This window comes from Megalops cyprinoides, chromosome 5 (genome assembly GCF_013368585.1).
Source record: "Megalops cyprinoides isolate fMegCyp1 chromosome 5, fMegCyp1.pri, whole genome shotgun sequence".
Taxonomy (NCBI): domain Eukaryota; kingdom Metazoa; phylum Chordata; class Actinopteri; order Elopiformes; family Megalopidae; genus Megalops; species Megalops cyprinoides.
The window spans coordinates 36,510,304-36,527,421 of record NC_050587.1 but is presented as its reverse complement, the minus strand read 5'-3'; the positions used below and the strand labels follow the sequence as shown (position 1 = coordinate 36,527,421).

Genomic DNA, 17,118 nt, shown 5'->3' with positions numbered 1-17,118 from the left:
CCGCGAGGGCCCGGCTCGCGAAAAACGCAGGCAGAATTTTAAAAAAACTCCGAGGGGCGGCAGCGGATCACCGGTGCACCTCCGGCCGCACCGGACCCGCTCTGCCTTGCAGCGGTTCGTCCAATTAACAAACGGCACTAATCACTACACGGAAAAAAAAAAAAGAAAGAAAAGAAAAGTAGATGAGCTCTATGTTTTAAAACGTACTGATATTCTGCAGCTGCGCTCTTTGTTTAAAACACAAAATGGCATTGTGGCGGCTTGTCATCCGCACTGAAAAGAGAAGTGTGTGGCCTTTGTGTTGAGTTTTATGTGAAACAAGGATGCTGATCACTCTCTGCTTTGGCAAACTTTCAACGCTTAGTCGAGTACATGACGCAGTTCTGTCCTCTTGCTATAGACGCAAGTTATCCATGTACCCTTAATAAAACGCTCATTTTAACCTACAGATACACCATGTTTTTTGCCCATTTTGTACATGGACAAAATGTTTTTTGTTGTTAAAATAAAAAGATCATTTCTGGTCTACCCTTATATTATATAATTATTTAAAAAGTAGTTACTCACTTAAGAATGGCAGTTTTGATGTACCTTTGTTCCCTCAGAGTAAAGTCAAGGCCTCATAGTCACCAGATGTTTAATTAGATTTTTTTTTCCTTTCTTTATGTTCTTTAAGGAAACGACAGACATGCTTTGACAAATATGGTACAGTCTTGTTGAATAGTTGAAGTTCATTTCTCTTTTTTCTCCAACGAAAATGCTCTCTTTCTCTCTTTTTTTTGTTTAACAATAACATTTACAAAGTGTTCAATATTACATCAAAAAGTAGAACAAAAAAAGGTCGAAAAGAAAGAAAAAAATAAATAAAAAGGAAAGTTTTTTCCCCCCAAAGGTTTCTGTTTAATATATTTTTCTTCTGTGGTTGCTGTACTCTGGAAAATCTCAGCAGAGCTTTGTGGTCAGGTGGTCTGACTGTTTCAGGATCTCGGTGTTGTACATGTCTAAGGCGTGGTTGACCCGGATCATTTCGCTGTTGTTGAGCTTGAGCCGGTGCTTCAGCATACAGGAGAAGAGGTCCAGCTGGGGCTTGCCAGGGGCCACGGGTGGGGCCAGGCGGTTGATCCGGTCCCGGATGTCCAGCAGGAGCAGCATGACGGAGGAGGAGGAGTAGAACTGCGTCCCCTGGGTGTAGGACTGGTTCACCTGCTGCACGGCACTGCGGAGCAGGTCGGCGTTGAAGCGCAGGCTGTACCCGAACACCTGCACGTCCGAGATCTTGATGTAGATCTGCCGCTTGTTGGGGTCGGACAGGTCGACGGGCCCCTGCCCCGTGTCGTTGCGCAGGGTGGTGGGCACCTTGGCCCGGCTGCGCAGGTAGATGTGGACCGTCTCGAAGAAGGTCTTCCAGCGGTTGCCCAGCAGCAGGGTCCAGTTGAAGCACTGGCTGTTCTGCAGGCGGACCTTCTCCCAGCGGGGGTAGCCATGCTCCCCAAAGGGCATGCTCCAGCCCTCCGAGTGGCTGCCGCTGAAGGGGTTCACGTAGACGAAGAACATGGGGTCGATGCTGCTGTTGCGCATCTGGCAGATCTTCATGGACAGCCCGATCACCATGTGCAGGTAGTCCATGCGGTTCTTGTTGCTCTTCAGCGTCAGCGACATCCTCTTCCGCCAGCGCGGGTCGAAGAAGGTCTCCAGGCGGATCTCGTTGCTGATGAAGGTGGTGTGCACGTACAGCCGCGAGTCCATCTTCTGCAGCAGGTACTTGAGCTCCAGGTCCTGGAAGTCCAGGTCGGTCTCGAAGCTGACGAACTGCTCGCTGCGCTCCGAGTCCACGTTCTGCGGCTCGCAGCGGCCGCGGTACAGCTTGTAGCCCTTGTTGCAGGAGCCGCACTGCGAGATGTTAGCCAGGCTGCACATGGCGCAGCTGTTGTTGCCCCCGATGACGCAGGGGATGGGCCGCTGGCACAGGGTGACCCCGGTGTGGCACACGCACGTCCGCTGGCTCTCCAGGAAGGTCCCCCAGAACCCGTTCTCGTTGCAGTACAGGAAGGACTGTACCCGGTTCAGCCACTGTAGGACGGACCTGGAAGGATCAAAACAGAACCGAGCAGATAAAACGGGCCATTAATAAGGGCAGGCCGGGAGCAACAAACCCATTGTTACAGAGGATTAAACTAAACGGGTGCGGTCACAGACGGCTGCTATTTGTTACAATCCAATCTGCGAGGAAAAAAAAGAGAGATAATATATCCCTCTGAGATGGCTGCTTTATTCTCCTATGCAGAACACTTTGCTTTCTATTCTGACCGCGTTCGCCTCTCACATCCTCCCCGTGTCACCTCAGCGGTCTCGGGAACTTTCCCTCCAGCCGTGGGCGAAGTCTGAATCCTGATTTGCAAGAGAGGATTGGTCAAGGTTGAGACGACATGGAAATGAACCCTCTTCCTGAGGACGGCTCTAATGATGGCGAGCTCAAAAGGTTTCAAGGGGCTACAAATCACCACTAGATCAACACCAGGAGTGCCTTGTTACTCTGACAATGGAGGCTCTCTTTTTGCAGCTAAACTGTTTGTGGCCCTAGCAACCACGAGAGAGGACACAATATGTTGCTGGTACTTAGCAGGTTGATTACCTAAAACTGTCAATCACAGAGAAAAAATCTTTCTTTTTTTTCTCCCCTCTCCCTTGCTCGCGGCTTGAACTTCTGTGGATGTGATTCACAGAATAATTTGGTTCAAAGTGCTAATAACATGCTTCCAAATCTGTGACGCTAGTGTTGACAATGATGAAAAAAGGCGCAGAGCTTAATTCTGTTTATGACATTCAATATGTCCGAGTTCCAGTTCAGTTTTGAATCAAACAACAATAAATGCCATTCTGTGGAGCTCCACTGAAATATGTTTAAGCTGTTGTTCACTCTCATAAACTGATTCCGGGGGGGGGGGGGGGATGACCTGAATAAAACTGCATTTTGGGGATTCATGTCATCAGACAGAGTTAAGGAGCGGATCATATTCCAACATATGGTCTGAAATCGGTTAAATCAAGTTACCATGGTACATGGGTATTTCAGTAAATATTTCAGGGTTTTCGCAATCTGTTGAAGCTTGTACTCGGCTGAGCATTTCATTTGTGTGGCAGTTTACTTTCTGAGAATCAAATAAGTAAGTAAAGTGATCACTCAAAGCGTTAAGCGTTCCCATGATCCTCCCTGCCTGCGGCGACCACCATTTTATTTGATCCGCGACACCATGCTTCAAACACGTCTTATTGTGTAGACGACTTTCTCGGAACGAGCCCAGAGAATGGCACCGCATGCAGGTGGCTTTATTTCCCGTTATTTATTCCTCTGAAAGACGAGCGTCTGGCCCTGTTTTTGCCACGGGGAGCGAGATGGAAATGACTGGAAACTAATGCTGTTTGTTTTCACGAATCGGTGCACAGTCCCCGTGCACAACCGCGGCCCCAGACGGCTCCGACGCCGATGACATGCATCACTGCGAAGCCGGTCCATTTGGGAGGGAAACGCAACAATCCAAATGATTCCAATCCTCAGCTTCTAACCCTCTCGGTTCTCCGATCTGGGCGTCCCAGGAATTAGTAAGCATAAGTGGCTAAGAATGGAAGTTAAGGAGCAGCTTTCACACAGGAACGCAATTTATGACTGACAAACATTCCTAAATGTTTCTATATTCCTAAATGTATCTATATCTATGTTAATTAGAAGTGACAAAATTGTGGTATTAATTGTTAACATGCATGCAACTGACATTTTTAACACATATCTTTGTGTGGATAGTTCTACTGAATTTGTGTTGTTTTGTTTTGTTTTTTCAAATATTATAATATGTAATAATATGTTCAAATAATACCTGTGCATTTGCAGATGGAGGTGGCTGCTGTACCTCCATCCTTCACTGACCTTATATTCCCATGCACAGTGTAGGGACACAAAGAGAAAGGTGAGGCCAAGCTCTAAATTTACACCTAACCTCATCAGATGTCACTTAACGCATATCGTTCCACCTGCAGTTAATCAGCTACCGCCAATGACTCATCAGTACAATTAAGAGCCAGCCGTCACGGGGGGCGAGAGGACTCATCTGTGGGTTTCCTTATCCAGGGACAGGCACCGCGCTGTGCTCGTTTGTCTAATTGCACACCTTCAAGTCATTAAAATATTTTACTTTATTTCGGGACGCAGCTGAGCGTGGAGGAGAAGCCGCCCGCTTTCCTGGTGTATGGTAACAGCAGAGGCTGTGCCATGCTGGGACTGTGGCCCACTGTAATCTTCTGGTACTTAGACACAAGAATAACACTATGGGAAATGCTGATTTCTCTCCTCTACTTTTATCTTACTTATTACATAGTACTAAATTTTAAAGGGAAAAGCAGATAAGCTTTTTTTTTTATCTGGATTGAGGATTTTGCCGGATTATTTTTCAAGTAACTTCCGCATATTGCATGCAGTGCAATAGTGCCAAAAGGTTTCAGATTTGAACTTATTTTTATTTCCCAGAAAGCTTTGATTCAGTTCATCGCATTGGTATTACCATTTCAGCTTCTTTCATGAAACAGTCCAGCTGCTATTTCATTGCTTCCCTTTAGTCTCAGTTTTCTCAGAATTTAAGACTAAAACTTAACCCTTAATTGTCAATAACCAATCAGTTCGAAAAGGTAATGCAAATCTCAGGTGAAACAGGGACTACTTGACTTGCTGTCAGCTGTATTTAAAGAGAAAAGATATTAAAACTGCAGGAACATCCGAACTGTGTCACCTTAAGTGCACGCCTGCCACTTACTTCCCCAGGTCATTTCCTGTTACACGGGGCCAAATTATCACCGACGTTCAGGGCACTGCGATTCCCGTTCGGTCACGTTCCGCTGTGGTTCACAGGAGCAGCAGCAGCGGCTTGGACCCAGCCCGGAGGCGATACCGAGGCCCGTCCAACCCCAGACGGAGCGTTTCACGGTTTCTGGCTCCCCGCCTCTCCGTTTGCAGAGGTGCGGGGTGGGGGGGTGGATTGCTCCTGGCTCGTTATAATTAGAGACCAGGGTCCCTGCAGCCCGAGAGTGGCTGGCTGTAGCTTAAACCGGCTCCTCTCTCACACGGCTTCCAGGCAGAGAGCTGAACACCCGGGACGCAGAAGGGCCCCGCTAATGTCGAGCAATGGGACCGGGTGCCAGGCTGCACACCTGCTGTGGCTGGTAGCCGCGTGTGCCATTTTTAACCGCCCCGGCTCTCCGCAGATGGGACCAGCTCCTCTCTCTGGCTCTCATCCTCAGCGCTTGATTGCCGCGCTCCGCCAGTACCGTTGCCACGAGTCTCCGCGGCTTGCACTCCTGAGGACGGCCTTTGCTCACTTAGGCTGCCTGCTTCCCTCAGTGTCTCCCTCTTACAGGCACTAACCCTGAGACTGCCTGTATTTTCCTGCCTGTATTGGCGGTACACCAGTTTCGAGCGCCGAAGCTTTGGCAGCACTTCATAGCAAGCGGTGCCTTAATTTCACTTGAAAGGGCAGGCACATGACTCCCTCCACCTTATTACAGGGTGAGCTCTGAGTGATACGAAATTGTCTAGTTGACCAGTAGCCTGTGCCTGTATCCATCCCTTACTACCTTCACAGATTTGCTAACAATCAAATGAATCTGTCATCAACAGCTCTGGGGTGGTTACTGGCAAACAAAAAACAATCATCTTGTTGGCCCTGATGAGACTTGCAACACATTATCCAGACAGTAGATGCCCAGTGACAGCGCCTAACTCGTAGATTGGCTACCAGCGAAATGGGTTTTGGTGTTTCTAGTGGAACCCAGAATAACTTGGCGTTAACATCCCGGCCGGCACCAGCCAGGCCACACTAGTGAGACTTGCAACACATTATCCAGCCAGTAGGTGCCCAACGGCAGCGCCTAACTCATAGATTGGCTACCAGCGAAATGGGCTTTGGTGTTTCTAGTGGAATCCAGAATAACTTGGCATTAATATCCCAGCTCGCGCCAGCCAGGCCGCACCGCGCCGCGCGGGAGCCCCACCTCTCTCTGGGCATCTGGTGGTTGGGGTTGTGGTGGCAGCGGATGCTGAGGCTGAAGAGCTTGCGTGCGGTGCGCTGCATCTTCTGCCTCTGCACCTCCAGGGAGCTCTGCAGCAGCCGGTAGCGAGCCTGCAGGTCCCAGTCGCTGCCCCACAGCAAGTGCACGCTGCTCACCGGCAGGAAGTGGGTCGAAGGCAGCCTCTTCAGGAACGACTTGAACTCGTCTGAGGAGAGGGAGGGAGGGAGGGAGAAGGAGAGAGGGAGAGAGGGAGGGAGAGGGAGAGAGGGAGGGAGAGGGAGAGAGGGAGAGGGAGGGAGAGAGGGAGGGAGGGAGAGGGAAGGAGAGAGGGAGGGAGAGAGAGGGAGAGAGGGAGAGGGAGGGAGAGAGGGAGGGAGGGAGAGGGAGAGAGGGAGAGAGGGAGGGAGAGAGGGAGGGAGGAAGAGGGAGAGAGGGGAGGAGAGGGAGGGGGGAGAAAGAGAGAGAGATGGGGAGGAAAACAGGGGGGAGAGACAGGGGATGGAGGGTGACAGGGAGGGAGGGAGAGGAGTGAAGAGAAGCCAAGAATGAGAGTCAGAGACGGGAGGGGGAGAGAGGGAGGGAGAGGAGGGGGGGGGGGATAGGGGAGAAAAACAAGAGTAGAGAAAGGAGGGTGAGTGATAGGGAGAGGGAGGGGTGGAGAGACACCGAAAATCAGAGAGCGGCAAAATGGAGGGAGAGAGGGAGGGAGAGAAAGAGGGTGGAAAAGAGCGATGGAGGAGAAAATGTGTGGGGGGGGGGGGGGGGGGGGCAGAGGAAGGAGGATGGGAAATAGAGAGGAAAGGGTCGAGGGAGACCAAGAAAGAGAGTGACAGGGGGGAGGGAGAGAGAGGGAAAGGAGGAGAAAGAGAGAGAGGAGGGAGAAAAACAGGGGGGGGGGCAAAAAAAGGAGGATGACAGTTAGGGAGAGGGAGGGGTGGAGAGACACCGAGAATGAGAGAGTGACGGGGTGGAGGAAGAGGGAGTGACAGAAAGAGGACAAGGAATGGAGAGACAGAGAGAAGAAAGAGAGAGCACTCTGTTTAAAAGGTCACACTTTTGCTGGTTCAGTGGACTTGCGTTCAGAGTGTCTGAACTCACTGCAGGTAGTTACGGGCTCAGTCCCCATCTAAGCCACATCAAAGACTTTCAAAGAGTTACCCATTGCCTCTCTGCCTGGTACTCAGCATTAAAGAGACGGGACTGGGGTTAAGTGCCATGCCACAGGCCTGTGCTCTATCCAGCCAGTGTGCTTGTACAACATGCAGTTTAATGCCACAGAAATCAGGCTTCTACCCCCAACAAAACACACAGGCTTGCAGACAGCATCCATCAGGTCACACGTCCCATCCAGTGAAGATGCATTAAGCACAGATAATGCCTTCATGAGCTTTTGAACAACGTTATTAAGCATTCATTAGCAATCTACCACTTTAGGAGAGTTTATGCAGAGTGATACGGGACAAGTTATTTTAAAAAAAGGCAGATTGCGTGCGAAAGTATATTTTGTCTCTCCACAGCAGCTGCCAACGAATGACTGTGCTTGGTTATGAATGCTTTCTAATGCAGAAACGTCGTACTTGTGAAGGTGTTGTTCATGTTTTATGGCTGCTTTATGATGGAGCACCGAGTACAAAACATGGCTCTTTTCCATCTGCAGGCAGATCTTGGGAGTCAATTACTTCTCTTAGTTCCTTGCCCCACCTCAAGTCAATTCCCTCTCACTGAATGTCAATAATTCCCACCAGGCCACATCAGTCAATTCAATATCCAATTAATCCCTTGCATTGCGCACGTGCACACACACACACACACACACACACACACACACACACAAACATGCACTCAAACACACACACACTTATATTCTTATGTAGTACTGAACATTAACACAGCAACACACACATAGACACATTTATGCTAATATCTATACCCACACTCATATACACATACATGCACAAGTACAGACATATATCCATAGTATGAATGCACTCACACACACACACACACACACACACACACACACATAAAATACTGTCACACACATATGGGCACACACAAACACACACACACACACACACACACACACAGCAATCACTTTACATTTCCAATGACAATTATTAAATTGAATTCCATCAATACAGTGCTGATCCCCCCTCTGTTTACGGTATTTCTGCAATAGCCATGAGATCATTTTCAAATATCCAATTCCATCCTCCCTTCAGCTCTCTCTCTCTCTCTCGCAGCCATAAAACAGTGCTGAGGTTTACTGGGAAGCCAGTCGATGTTGAAATTGTCTCGTGGCAGAAATATTTCTGTGACCTTGAGGAACTTCAACTCAATTTGTGTGTCCTCTGTTATATATAACCGGCAGTTTTTATTTAGGCCTTTTATTAAATGTTAATAATATATAAGGGACCAGGCATGTCAGGCAGATATTGAGACTTTCCTCAGGAGAGAAACCTCCTTTTTTGCGTTTCTGTATTCCGATCATAGCAGATAAAGACGGGAGAACGGTCAGGTAATATCGTTGCATGCATATGGCGAACAGAAAAGCCAGATTGTTATCTTGTCTTCCAGAATGAGGTGATGAATTGCTGCTGAAAGTAGAAAGCTAATTTAGCAGACCATGAATGCATCTTATCTCAGCATATACAATGTGTAACACCATGAACAGGTCTGCATGATTGCTGTGGTTGGTGAGCTGAAGCAGTCAAACTGGTTCTGTAAAAGCAAACCTAGTTTCACTTAAATTTTTTTTAAGAAATACCGTTTTGATTTATAGATAAATTCTAACATCTGGATTAATGTACTGTATTCATTAACAGCTTCAGTGATTGCGTGTGTGTCCTAGGTGTGTGTGTGTGGATGCATGTGCATATCAGTCTGTGTGTGTGTATCTGCATGTGTGTTGGGTGTGTGTGCGTATGGATGCATGTGCATGTAAGTCTGTGTGTCTGTTTGTGTGTGTGTGTGTGTGTGTGTGTGTGTGCTAGGTGTGTGTGGATGCTCGTGCATGGCAGCCTATGCGTGTGTCAGTCAGCATGTTTGTGTGTGTGTGTGTGTGTGTGTTAGGCGTGTGTGGATGCACATGCATGTCAGTCTCTCTGTGTGCATGTGTATATGCACGTGCATGTCAGTCTCTGTGTGTGTGTGTGTGTCAGTCTGTGTGTGTGCGTGTGTGCGTGAGCGAGTGTGCCTGTGTATTTGTGTGCTCAGATGCTCGGCTTGCGCATTCTCACTTGTGACAATGAGCTGGAAAAAAAGCCTGACGCTTTTAGCCGGTGGCACGCTTTGTGAAACCCGGCAGAGAGAGAGAATCGACTGTGGCAATTTACTGCGAGAGCCTCGCTCTCAAACAGAAGGCGTTCGAAGGCTGCTGAATAATTCATGCCCACTTTATTGCAGATTGGCTCGCAGAGTTTAACATTCAAGCTTTATGTGGACTACTCTGTGGAAGGGGAGTCACGTAAAATGATGGCATTTTTCGAATAAGATCATATTGTTTGAATTCCCAGCTTATAATGTAGACATACAATTAAATGACTGTTTGTCATAGTTAAGCAGAACAGATTGAATTATGCAGTATTCGATGGTATACATGAGAATGGATCGTTGTAAGCGTGCCAATAACAGGCCCAGCATTTATTTGCCATCTGATCATAACTGATCTTCTACCATCTTGCCGTCAGACACAACAGTCAGTCAGTCCTGCACATTCACAACCCACAGTTATTCCAATCAGAATGTTCCTGTTCTATGCGGCTTCTATCGAGGTAGAGGCTGAAGCAAAGGGGCGGAGCATGTTTGTGGCTTCCTTCCACTATTTGCCCACAGGTGCATCAACTGTGCTCATAAATCCAGTCTTATTTTAACCTGACCCACAGCCTGGCAAAGATTAAACTCCTGAGCACACACTCCCCTGCTCCCCCATTTCCAAGCCCTCACCTTCAAAAGAAAAAAAAAAAAAAACCTTTTTATCATTTTGCCAGTTACACAAGGTCTCCCACTGATCTGGGATCAGCGGGGAGACCCTTGCCCAGGGGGGTTTCCTCTTACCCGAGTTCTCAAAGTCCTTGTAAGAGGTGGCCCAGGACTCAGCCATTCCCTGCAGCGTGTTCTCCATGATCTGGATGTCCGTGATGGGGCAGTTGCATTGTGGGAACTCCTCGGCACACTGGCAGATGCACTGGTTGTTGCGGCACACGTACTCCCCCTCGCCGTTGCACATGATGTAGCTGAGGGCCGACTGGACGAACTTCTCCTGGAGGTACTCCGGGAAAATGACCTGCAGACCTGCCAGAAGAAAAAAAAAGGACGTTCGAATTAGAAAAAACGCCAAATGCACTACTTTCTCACTTCCCAAAAGTCCTTGTAAAGGGGGAATGACGTATCATCCTCCTTACAGGTTACCCATTACATTACATTATTGTCTCTTTTCCGACGCTCCTAGTGACTTACACAGGTTATGGTTTTTACATGTCATGCATTTTCATATCTGGCTATTTACCTGCCCCAAGGGTACAGCAGCAGTGCCTCAGTGGGGAATCGAACCAGCAACCTTTCGGTTACGAGACTTGCTCCTTACCACTATGTTACACTGCTGCCTTTGTACATTACATTTTATGACATTACATGACATTACATGCTTTTAGCAGACGCTCTTATCCAAAGCGACTTCCAGCACAAGTTTCAGACAGAAGGGTGTAACAGCAATGCTACATACCAGACTTGAATTTGCAACATTCTTGGTACAAAAACCCTTTCCATAACAATGTCACCACACAGCTATCCATACGACCTTATTTAAAGTGAAATGATCATTTTCACACTTGAATAAAACGCTTGGGAAGATGCATGATTTGTGACCTCATTAGCAAGGCAGTGCAGGGTAGTCATACACAGTTCAGTGACTGCACTTACAAACTGTTAAGTTTGTTAAAATGTGGGTAAAGTTTGCCTCTGATTCACCTGACTTTCAGCTGCCTTTCCCTTGGATACTTTGTATAATGAGACATTGAACAGTGATTGATGTGTCCTGTCTTCTTGTGTTTTGGTTTATTTAACACGACAGTTATTTGATGCATCCTGAGCCGCTGTTTGTGCGTGTGTGTGTCTGTGCGTGTGTGTGTCTGTGTGTGTTTAAGGTGTGCACCCCTGTGGATGTGTATTCAACTCGTGTGTGTGCGTGCGCATGCGTGTGCGTGTGTGTGTGCGTGTCTGTGTGTCTGTGCGTGTTTATGTTGTGTGTCTCTTTATGAGAGTACACCCCTCTGGATGTGTGGGTGTGCACATGTGGTGTGTGTTCAACTGTGTTTGTGTGTGTGTGTGTGTGTGTGTGTGTGTGCGTGTGTGCGTGTGTGTATGGAGGCATCTATGTGTGTAGGATGATGGATAGTTCTCTGCCTCCGTATTCCTAATGCTGGCAGAAACAGAGAGGGGGGACAGAAAGATACCCATTTCAGCGGGGAGAGGACGCTGTGCAAAGGATCTCTTCTCAGATTGCCGGAGCATTTTCTCCATTTAGTGTTTATCAGGTCCGTGTCTTGCTCAAAGTGCCCTATGCAAGAGTAACCCGGCACTCTCGGACCGAACAATGTGTCTTCAGTCCAAAACAGTAACAGGGAATCAATCTTTAGAGAGCTACATTCCCTACGGTACCCCCTGTTCTCTCTGGTATCACACCCTCCTGCAGTCCACGAATAAAGTGGACATAGTGGTGTTTAAAATGTATATTTTCAAGACAACATGTGCTCAGCTCTTTATCAACTTCCAGTTGATTCACTTACTTATTTCTGATTACTTCGAATTCTCAGCTCATATTTTAACAGATGCATATTCATAATGTATTATATTTGTACGGCAACAAACTAATCAAAAGATGATGTCAAGTCATTAATCACATCTAAATTAAATATTTGTTATTATTTATGTTATTAAGTGAAACGAAGCACACTTCATATGCTCATTGTCATCTGGGCAATTAAACAGTGCAGATGCTGACCGCTGCAGATGCCGAGGCAGATTATCTGTCTGCATTAAACCAACCGAAAGGACTGGATCCAAGGTGACGACGTGACAGCAAACAAGTGCACAAACAGTGGATTTAAAATGGGAGCTGATGAGCCTCCCGTGGATGGAGTTACGTAAGCGCCTCTTTAAAACTGGCTCCAGAACCTCTCAGGGCCGTGTTAAGGGCCTCCTTCATTCGGGTTCACGCTGGGTGCAGTCTTTAGAGTGCCCGGCCTCTCTCTGCGCTCCCGGGGAAATCGGCGAGTCGCGGAAACGCGGAGCACAGGCTACCCTCGTGCCCCCGTCTCTTGGAGCGCGCCATTTACTGCCACGTCTGTCATCGTAATCGGCAAAAAGTTGCCACCACAGAACAGAGGGAGACGGATCGTTTCTGACCACAAGAGTTGGATTGCGGAGGGGTTTTTTTTATTTATTTTTTTTTTTCTCCATCAGGCTGTCTGCGGCGCCCGGAGCCAATATTCATTTAGCTTGATGTATTCCTGGGCCTGAAACTTTAATGTGATTTGGGGGAGAATCCAGATGGCGGGTTCACGGATCGACGCTACTCGCTGACAGTAGCAGTGCCAGCAGCCCAGTTCACAATAACACCGGGCCCGAGCCCGAGATCCTTTATTCATTGCATCAGAGCTTGCGCAAGGTCCGGACAAGCCTTCCCTTTTTAAGAAATGCTTACAGTTTTTTCTCCTTTTAGAGCTGTCCTGACACCCACTTTTTTTCCCTCTGTCTCCTAAATCGATGCAATTTCCCAGTGCATCTCTCTTTCATGGAAACACTTTCACCAAAATAAGGAAAAAAAAATACCATCCATCGATATCCTGCCACATTCTTAGTGATGCTCTTTTGGGGAAACGGTTTTCTCTCGTCACGTGACAGGCAATGATCTGGAGGGGATGCAATGAACAGTTCAGAGAAATTGAGGACCTTTTTCTGACCCTGCTCCTTATGCTGTGATGTAGGTGGCAGTGTAGCGCAGTGGTTGAGTCCTGCTACTCGTAACTGAAAGGCTGCCAGTTCGATTCCCTGCTGGGGAACTTGGGCAAGGTATTTAACCCACAATTTTCTCAGTAAATATCTAGCTGTATACATGGATAACATTGTAAAAAAAAAAACTGTAAACAATGTAAGTCACTCTGAATAAGAGTGTCTGCTAAATGCCACTAATATAATGTATGTACTTGGAAAGGTTGTACTTCCTTGACAAAATCTGATACAACGGCAGTGTTATCGGTGACAACCACATTAGTACAAAAATTGTTCTCATAAATAGTCTTCAACTGGATTGCTTCCCATTCAGTAAAACAAGGATGTATCTCACAGTGTTTAACAGCCTATTTATAAATCGTTCCAAATGAAAATGTGGAAACTTTCAAACCGCAGCGACGAATATTTAACACCCTCCCACACACACTACACCGCATCACAAGCGCGTAAGTCATTGTAAAGCACCGGCACCCGCTAAATGCCGCGAGGAGAAAACGCAGCAGCCCTGGAATCGCACGCATCACAGGGCCGACGCATTCCGCTCACGTCAGAGGCTGCGCGGGACTGAAAGTTTCATGAATGCTAAAATGCGTCCCAGACACCTGAAGCGCGTTCCAGACACCTGAAATGCCATATCGCTCCGGCTCACCCCCTCCGGTTCTATTTTTACGTGGTAATGAATGGGCACAAGGCCCGCGCCGAGATCATCCGAAGCCTTTGCTAACGCTACGCGTTGTGAATCCGCGCCATGCCTCATAAGCTTTGATTTTGCCCCGGTATTAATTATCCATTGCATGCCAGCAAATTCACAAAATAATCATTACTTAACGTACTGATGCGATAAAGTACATTACTTGAATGGGGCATTAAATTATGGCAGGGTTTTGGTTACCGGCACATAAAAAAAAAACGGAGGAACCTTTTTCTCCCTCCTTTGTGAGGATGCTCAATGTCCTCTGTAGATGAGGATAGAGCATAAAGACAGGATGCACTGCAGTATTGGCAATTCTTAACTCTTTCAAAACCATACGTTTCTTTGCAAACTGCTCATTCAGACACAAAATGCTTATAATTTACAATGCTTATAATTTTGCTTATAATTTTTAGGTTTAAGAGTACAAAAGCATAGAAAAGTCATGCCCTCCTCTGGATTTGAACTTGCAGTCTCATTCTGTAAATCCAGTTTTTGAGATGCTGGCAGTCTGTTGATGTTGCCAAACCCCACTCTCTACCTCAGTCATTTACACAATACAGTGTACAGCTGAACTGCTCAACCCCAGTACTACTGTGTAATCAGGCTTTTATTCCAGCCAGGAGTTTAACCACCTTAGTCTAACGATTGTCTCCACTGAATCAACCAAGCTCCCTTTCCCGGTGTTGAGAGTCTTAATGGTTTAGAGAGAAATGGAAAATTTGCTGGACTGGAGTTGAATAGCCTTAGCCTACCGAGCTTCTGTGCAGCTATTTTTTTCAGCGGCATTAAAAATCTCAGAGCCTATTTAGGTCTATTCTGCATGGATAATCCTTGGTGGTGAGCTTTTTAGGCTTGACTGCTAAACTGCAGTTCCCTTCAGGAAGCTTTAGGCAGTGGCGCAGGCGAACCCTGCTGGTTGAGGTTACATCCTGACATTATTAGTGACCTCGTGTTTGTGTTTCTGTTCTGACAAGAATAATTTATATATTCACATTCCCAAGGACCTTAAAAAGTGTGACAGGCAGAGGGCAACCCGTCTCAACCTCCACCTATGCACAGCCCCTGCATGGGTGATGTGTGGCAGGCATTACACAAGAACGCTTAGCACAGCACTGCTTTATTTGTAAAGGAAATTTAACCCATGAAAAAACAAACCGGATCAAGAGGGAAAGCTTAGCATTTTGACCAGGGCACTGTGGAAAAATTTTCCATTCAAAGAAAGTTATTTTATTACCACTGTGGCCTTATGGTGTCATTATAAAAAGTATCTCCTACAATACAGTGTCCCCATTACTCATCTGGCTTTTGGTTTTTTCTTTAAACAAAACCTCCTAATGTTACACCAAACACATCTTTGAGTAGCCTGCTGGGTTTCCTTGGAGACCCGCTGTTCACTTGCTGACCAATGATAAGTTCTACAGCCTATCAGAGGGCTGAGGATGTCTTGGCTCCCTGCACTATACTGAAGTAATGCAATATACAGTGCCTGGTAGCTGTGGTCTAAAACTGAAACAACAGAAAACATACAGTCACATACACACAGGCACACACACATACCCATACACACACACACACACACACACACACACACACACAGGCACACACACACACACACACATACACACCCTACACCCTACACATATCACCACAGGTCTCACAGACAGAGCCAGCTGTGGTCACGATAGTGACTGACAGTCTCCGCCCCCCCCCCCCCCTTCCTGCTGCGGTGTCGAGTTGGCCGCTGGTGTCAGAACGCCGGCTCCAGCGGTATGCCTTCCATTTCCCCGGTTAATTGGAGATCCGGTGTCCGACTGCGTAGCGGAGAGCGCCGCGTCTCTGCGGCGGCCTTTCTGCAGGCGCCCTGCCCCATGTTTACACTTCCTGCATCTTTGCAGATGGAAGGCAAACACACAGGAACAGGAAGACCGGAGCCCAGACAAGCAAATCATTACAAACTGCCCTCGGCATTAAACTCAATGACAAACTGCAACCGCCTTCCCCTGGTGACAATCAGCTCCTCGCTCTTATGAGAGGGACATTTAACGTTATTTTGCATTGGTTCACCCTCTCCAAGGTATTTCTTTTATCAGAGCTTCTTATAAGTGAAGTGTATAAGCGAAGGAAAAAAAAAGAAGAAAGGCGGTTTTGTTGGTGAAACGCCAAGAACATCTGGATTGTATAAATTCTGAAGAAAATTTTCAGTTTTATAGGGTGAGTAACAGATTTAATGTACCAGTGTCTCCATGATCCATTTTCTATGCACACATGGTCCCGCCCTTTGACTCGTTCCACATGGGAGTTTCATTAGACCCTGTAAATTATATCTGTGCTGCTAGCAGCCATGCTAGCATTATCATTATCATCATTTCTGTGGCTTTAGCATGACCTTCTTTCTCAGCAACACGTCCCGCCTCATAAATAACAGTGTCTACTTGCAGGCACCAGTGAACTGCAATTAGAACACATTTTATAAGCGAACATACAGTTGGAACTACATGCACATGAGACTAATTTGTGCTTGAATCTTGGCTAGTGTTTTTATTTATTTTTTTTTTTTTCAAAAAGCTGCCGGAATTAATAGCAGCATTTTAGTGTGTGTGTGTGTGTTTGCGTGTGTGTGTGTGTGTGTGTGTGTGTTTGTGTGTGCCCATATGTGTGTGACAGTATTTTGTGTGTGTGTGTGTGTGTGTGTTTGTGTGTGTGTGTGTGTGTGTGTGTGTGTGTGTGTGTGTGTGGTTGTTTGTGCCCATATGTGTGTGACAGTATTTTGTGTGTGTTTGTGTGTGTGTGTGTGTGTGTGTGTGTGTGTTTGTGTGTGCCCATATGTGTGTGACAGTATTTTGTGTGTGTGTGTGTGTGTGTGTGTGGTTGTGTGTGCCCATATGTGTGTGACAGTATTTTGTGTGTGTGCCTGTGTGTGTGTGTGCCTGTGTGTGTGTGTGTGTGTGTGTGTGTGTGTGTGTGTGTGTGTGGGCGCCTGGGTTTATAGGCAGTGAGCAATCTGCAAAATCTTGTTCTCTGAACAGACACGGGGTGAAAAACATAATGGTTCACATGGACTTTCAGACCAGCAGGGCGAGGGAGGGGGTAATTACCATAAAAGCAGAACATTACACATATAAATTGCACTGGCATTCAGGCTAAGGGCGGCCTCTGGAAAGGGCAAGGCAGAAATTGCATGTTGCTCGAGCTGACAGATTGAATCGGGAGAGGAGGCAGGAGATGAGCTGTCCGTGGTGCTGAAACCTGGCCACCGTCACATAGAACTGATGACATTCAGGAACTCAGAGGCAGGTGGCAGTGAGTTTAAAGTGCTACCTCTCAAATTGTGTTCTTATAGGTCTTTTCAAAAGATACAG

At 47.0% G+C, this 17,118-nt stretch overlaps 1 protein-coding gene across 1 annotated transcript in view; it reads right to left on the bottom strand.

Annotated features, from left to right (window-relative positions):
• Positions 1-922: 922 nt before the first annotated feature.
• The window catches only part of brinp1 (bone morphogenetic protein/retinoic acid inducible neural-specific 1), a 92,334-nt gene continuing 76,138 nt past the window's right edge, over positions 923-17,118 (bottom strand). Inside the window, exons 6-8 of the mRNA XM_036528983.1 lie at positions 10,111-10,347; positions 6,016-6,259; positions 923-2,083 (exon numbers count right to left, since the gene is read on the bottom strand). Coding sequence (XP_036384876.1) covers positions 943-2,083; positions 6,016-6,259; positions 10,111-10,347 — 1,622 coding nt within the window. The 3' untranslated portion in view covers positions 923-942. The remainder of the gene's footprint in view (positions 2,084-6,015; positions 6,260-10,110; positions 10,348-17,118) is intronic.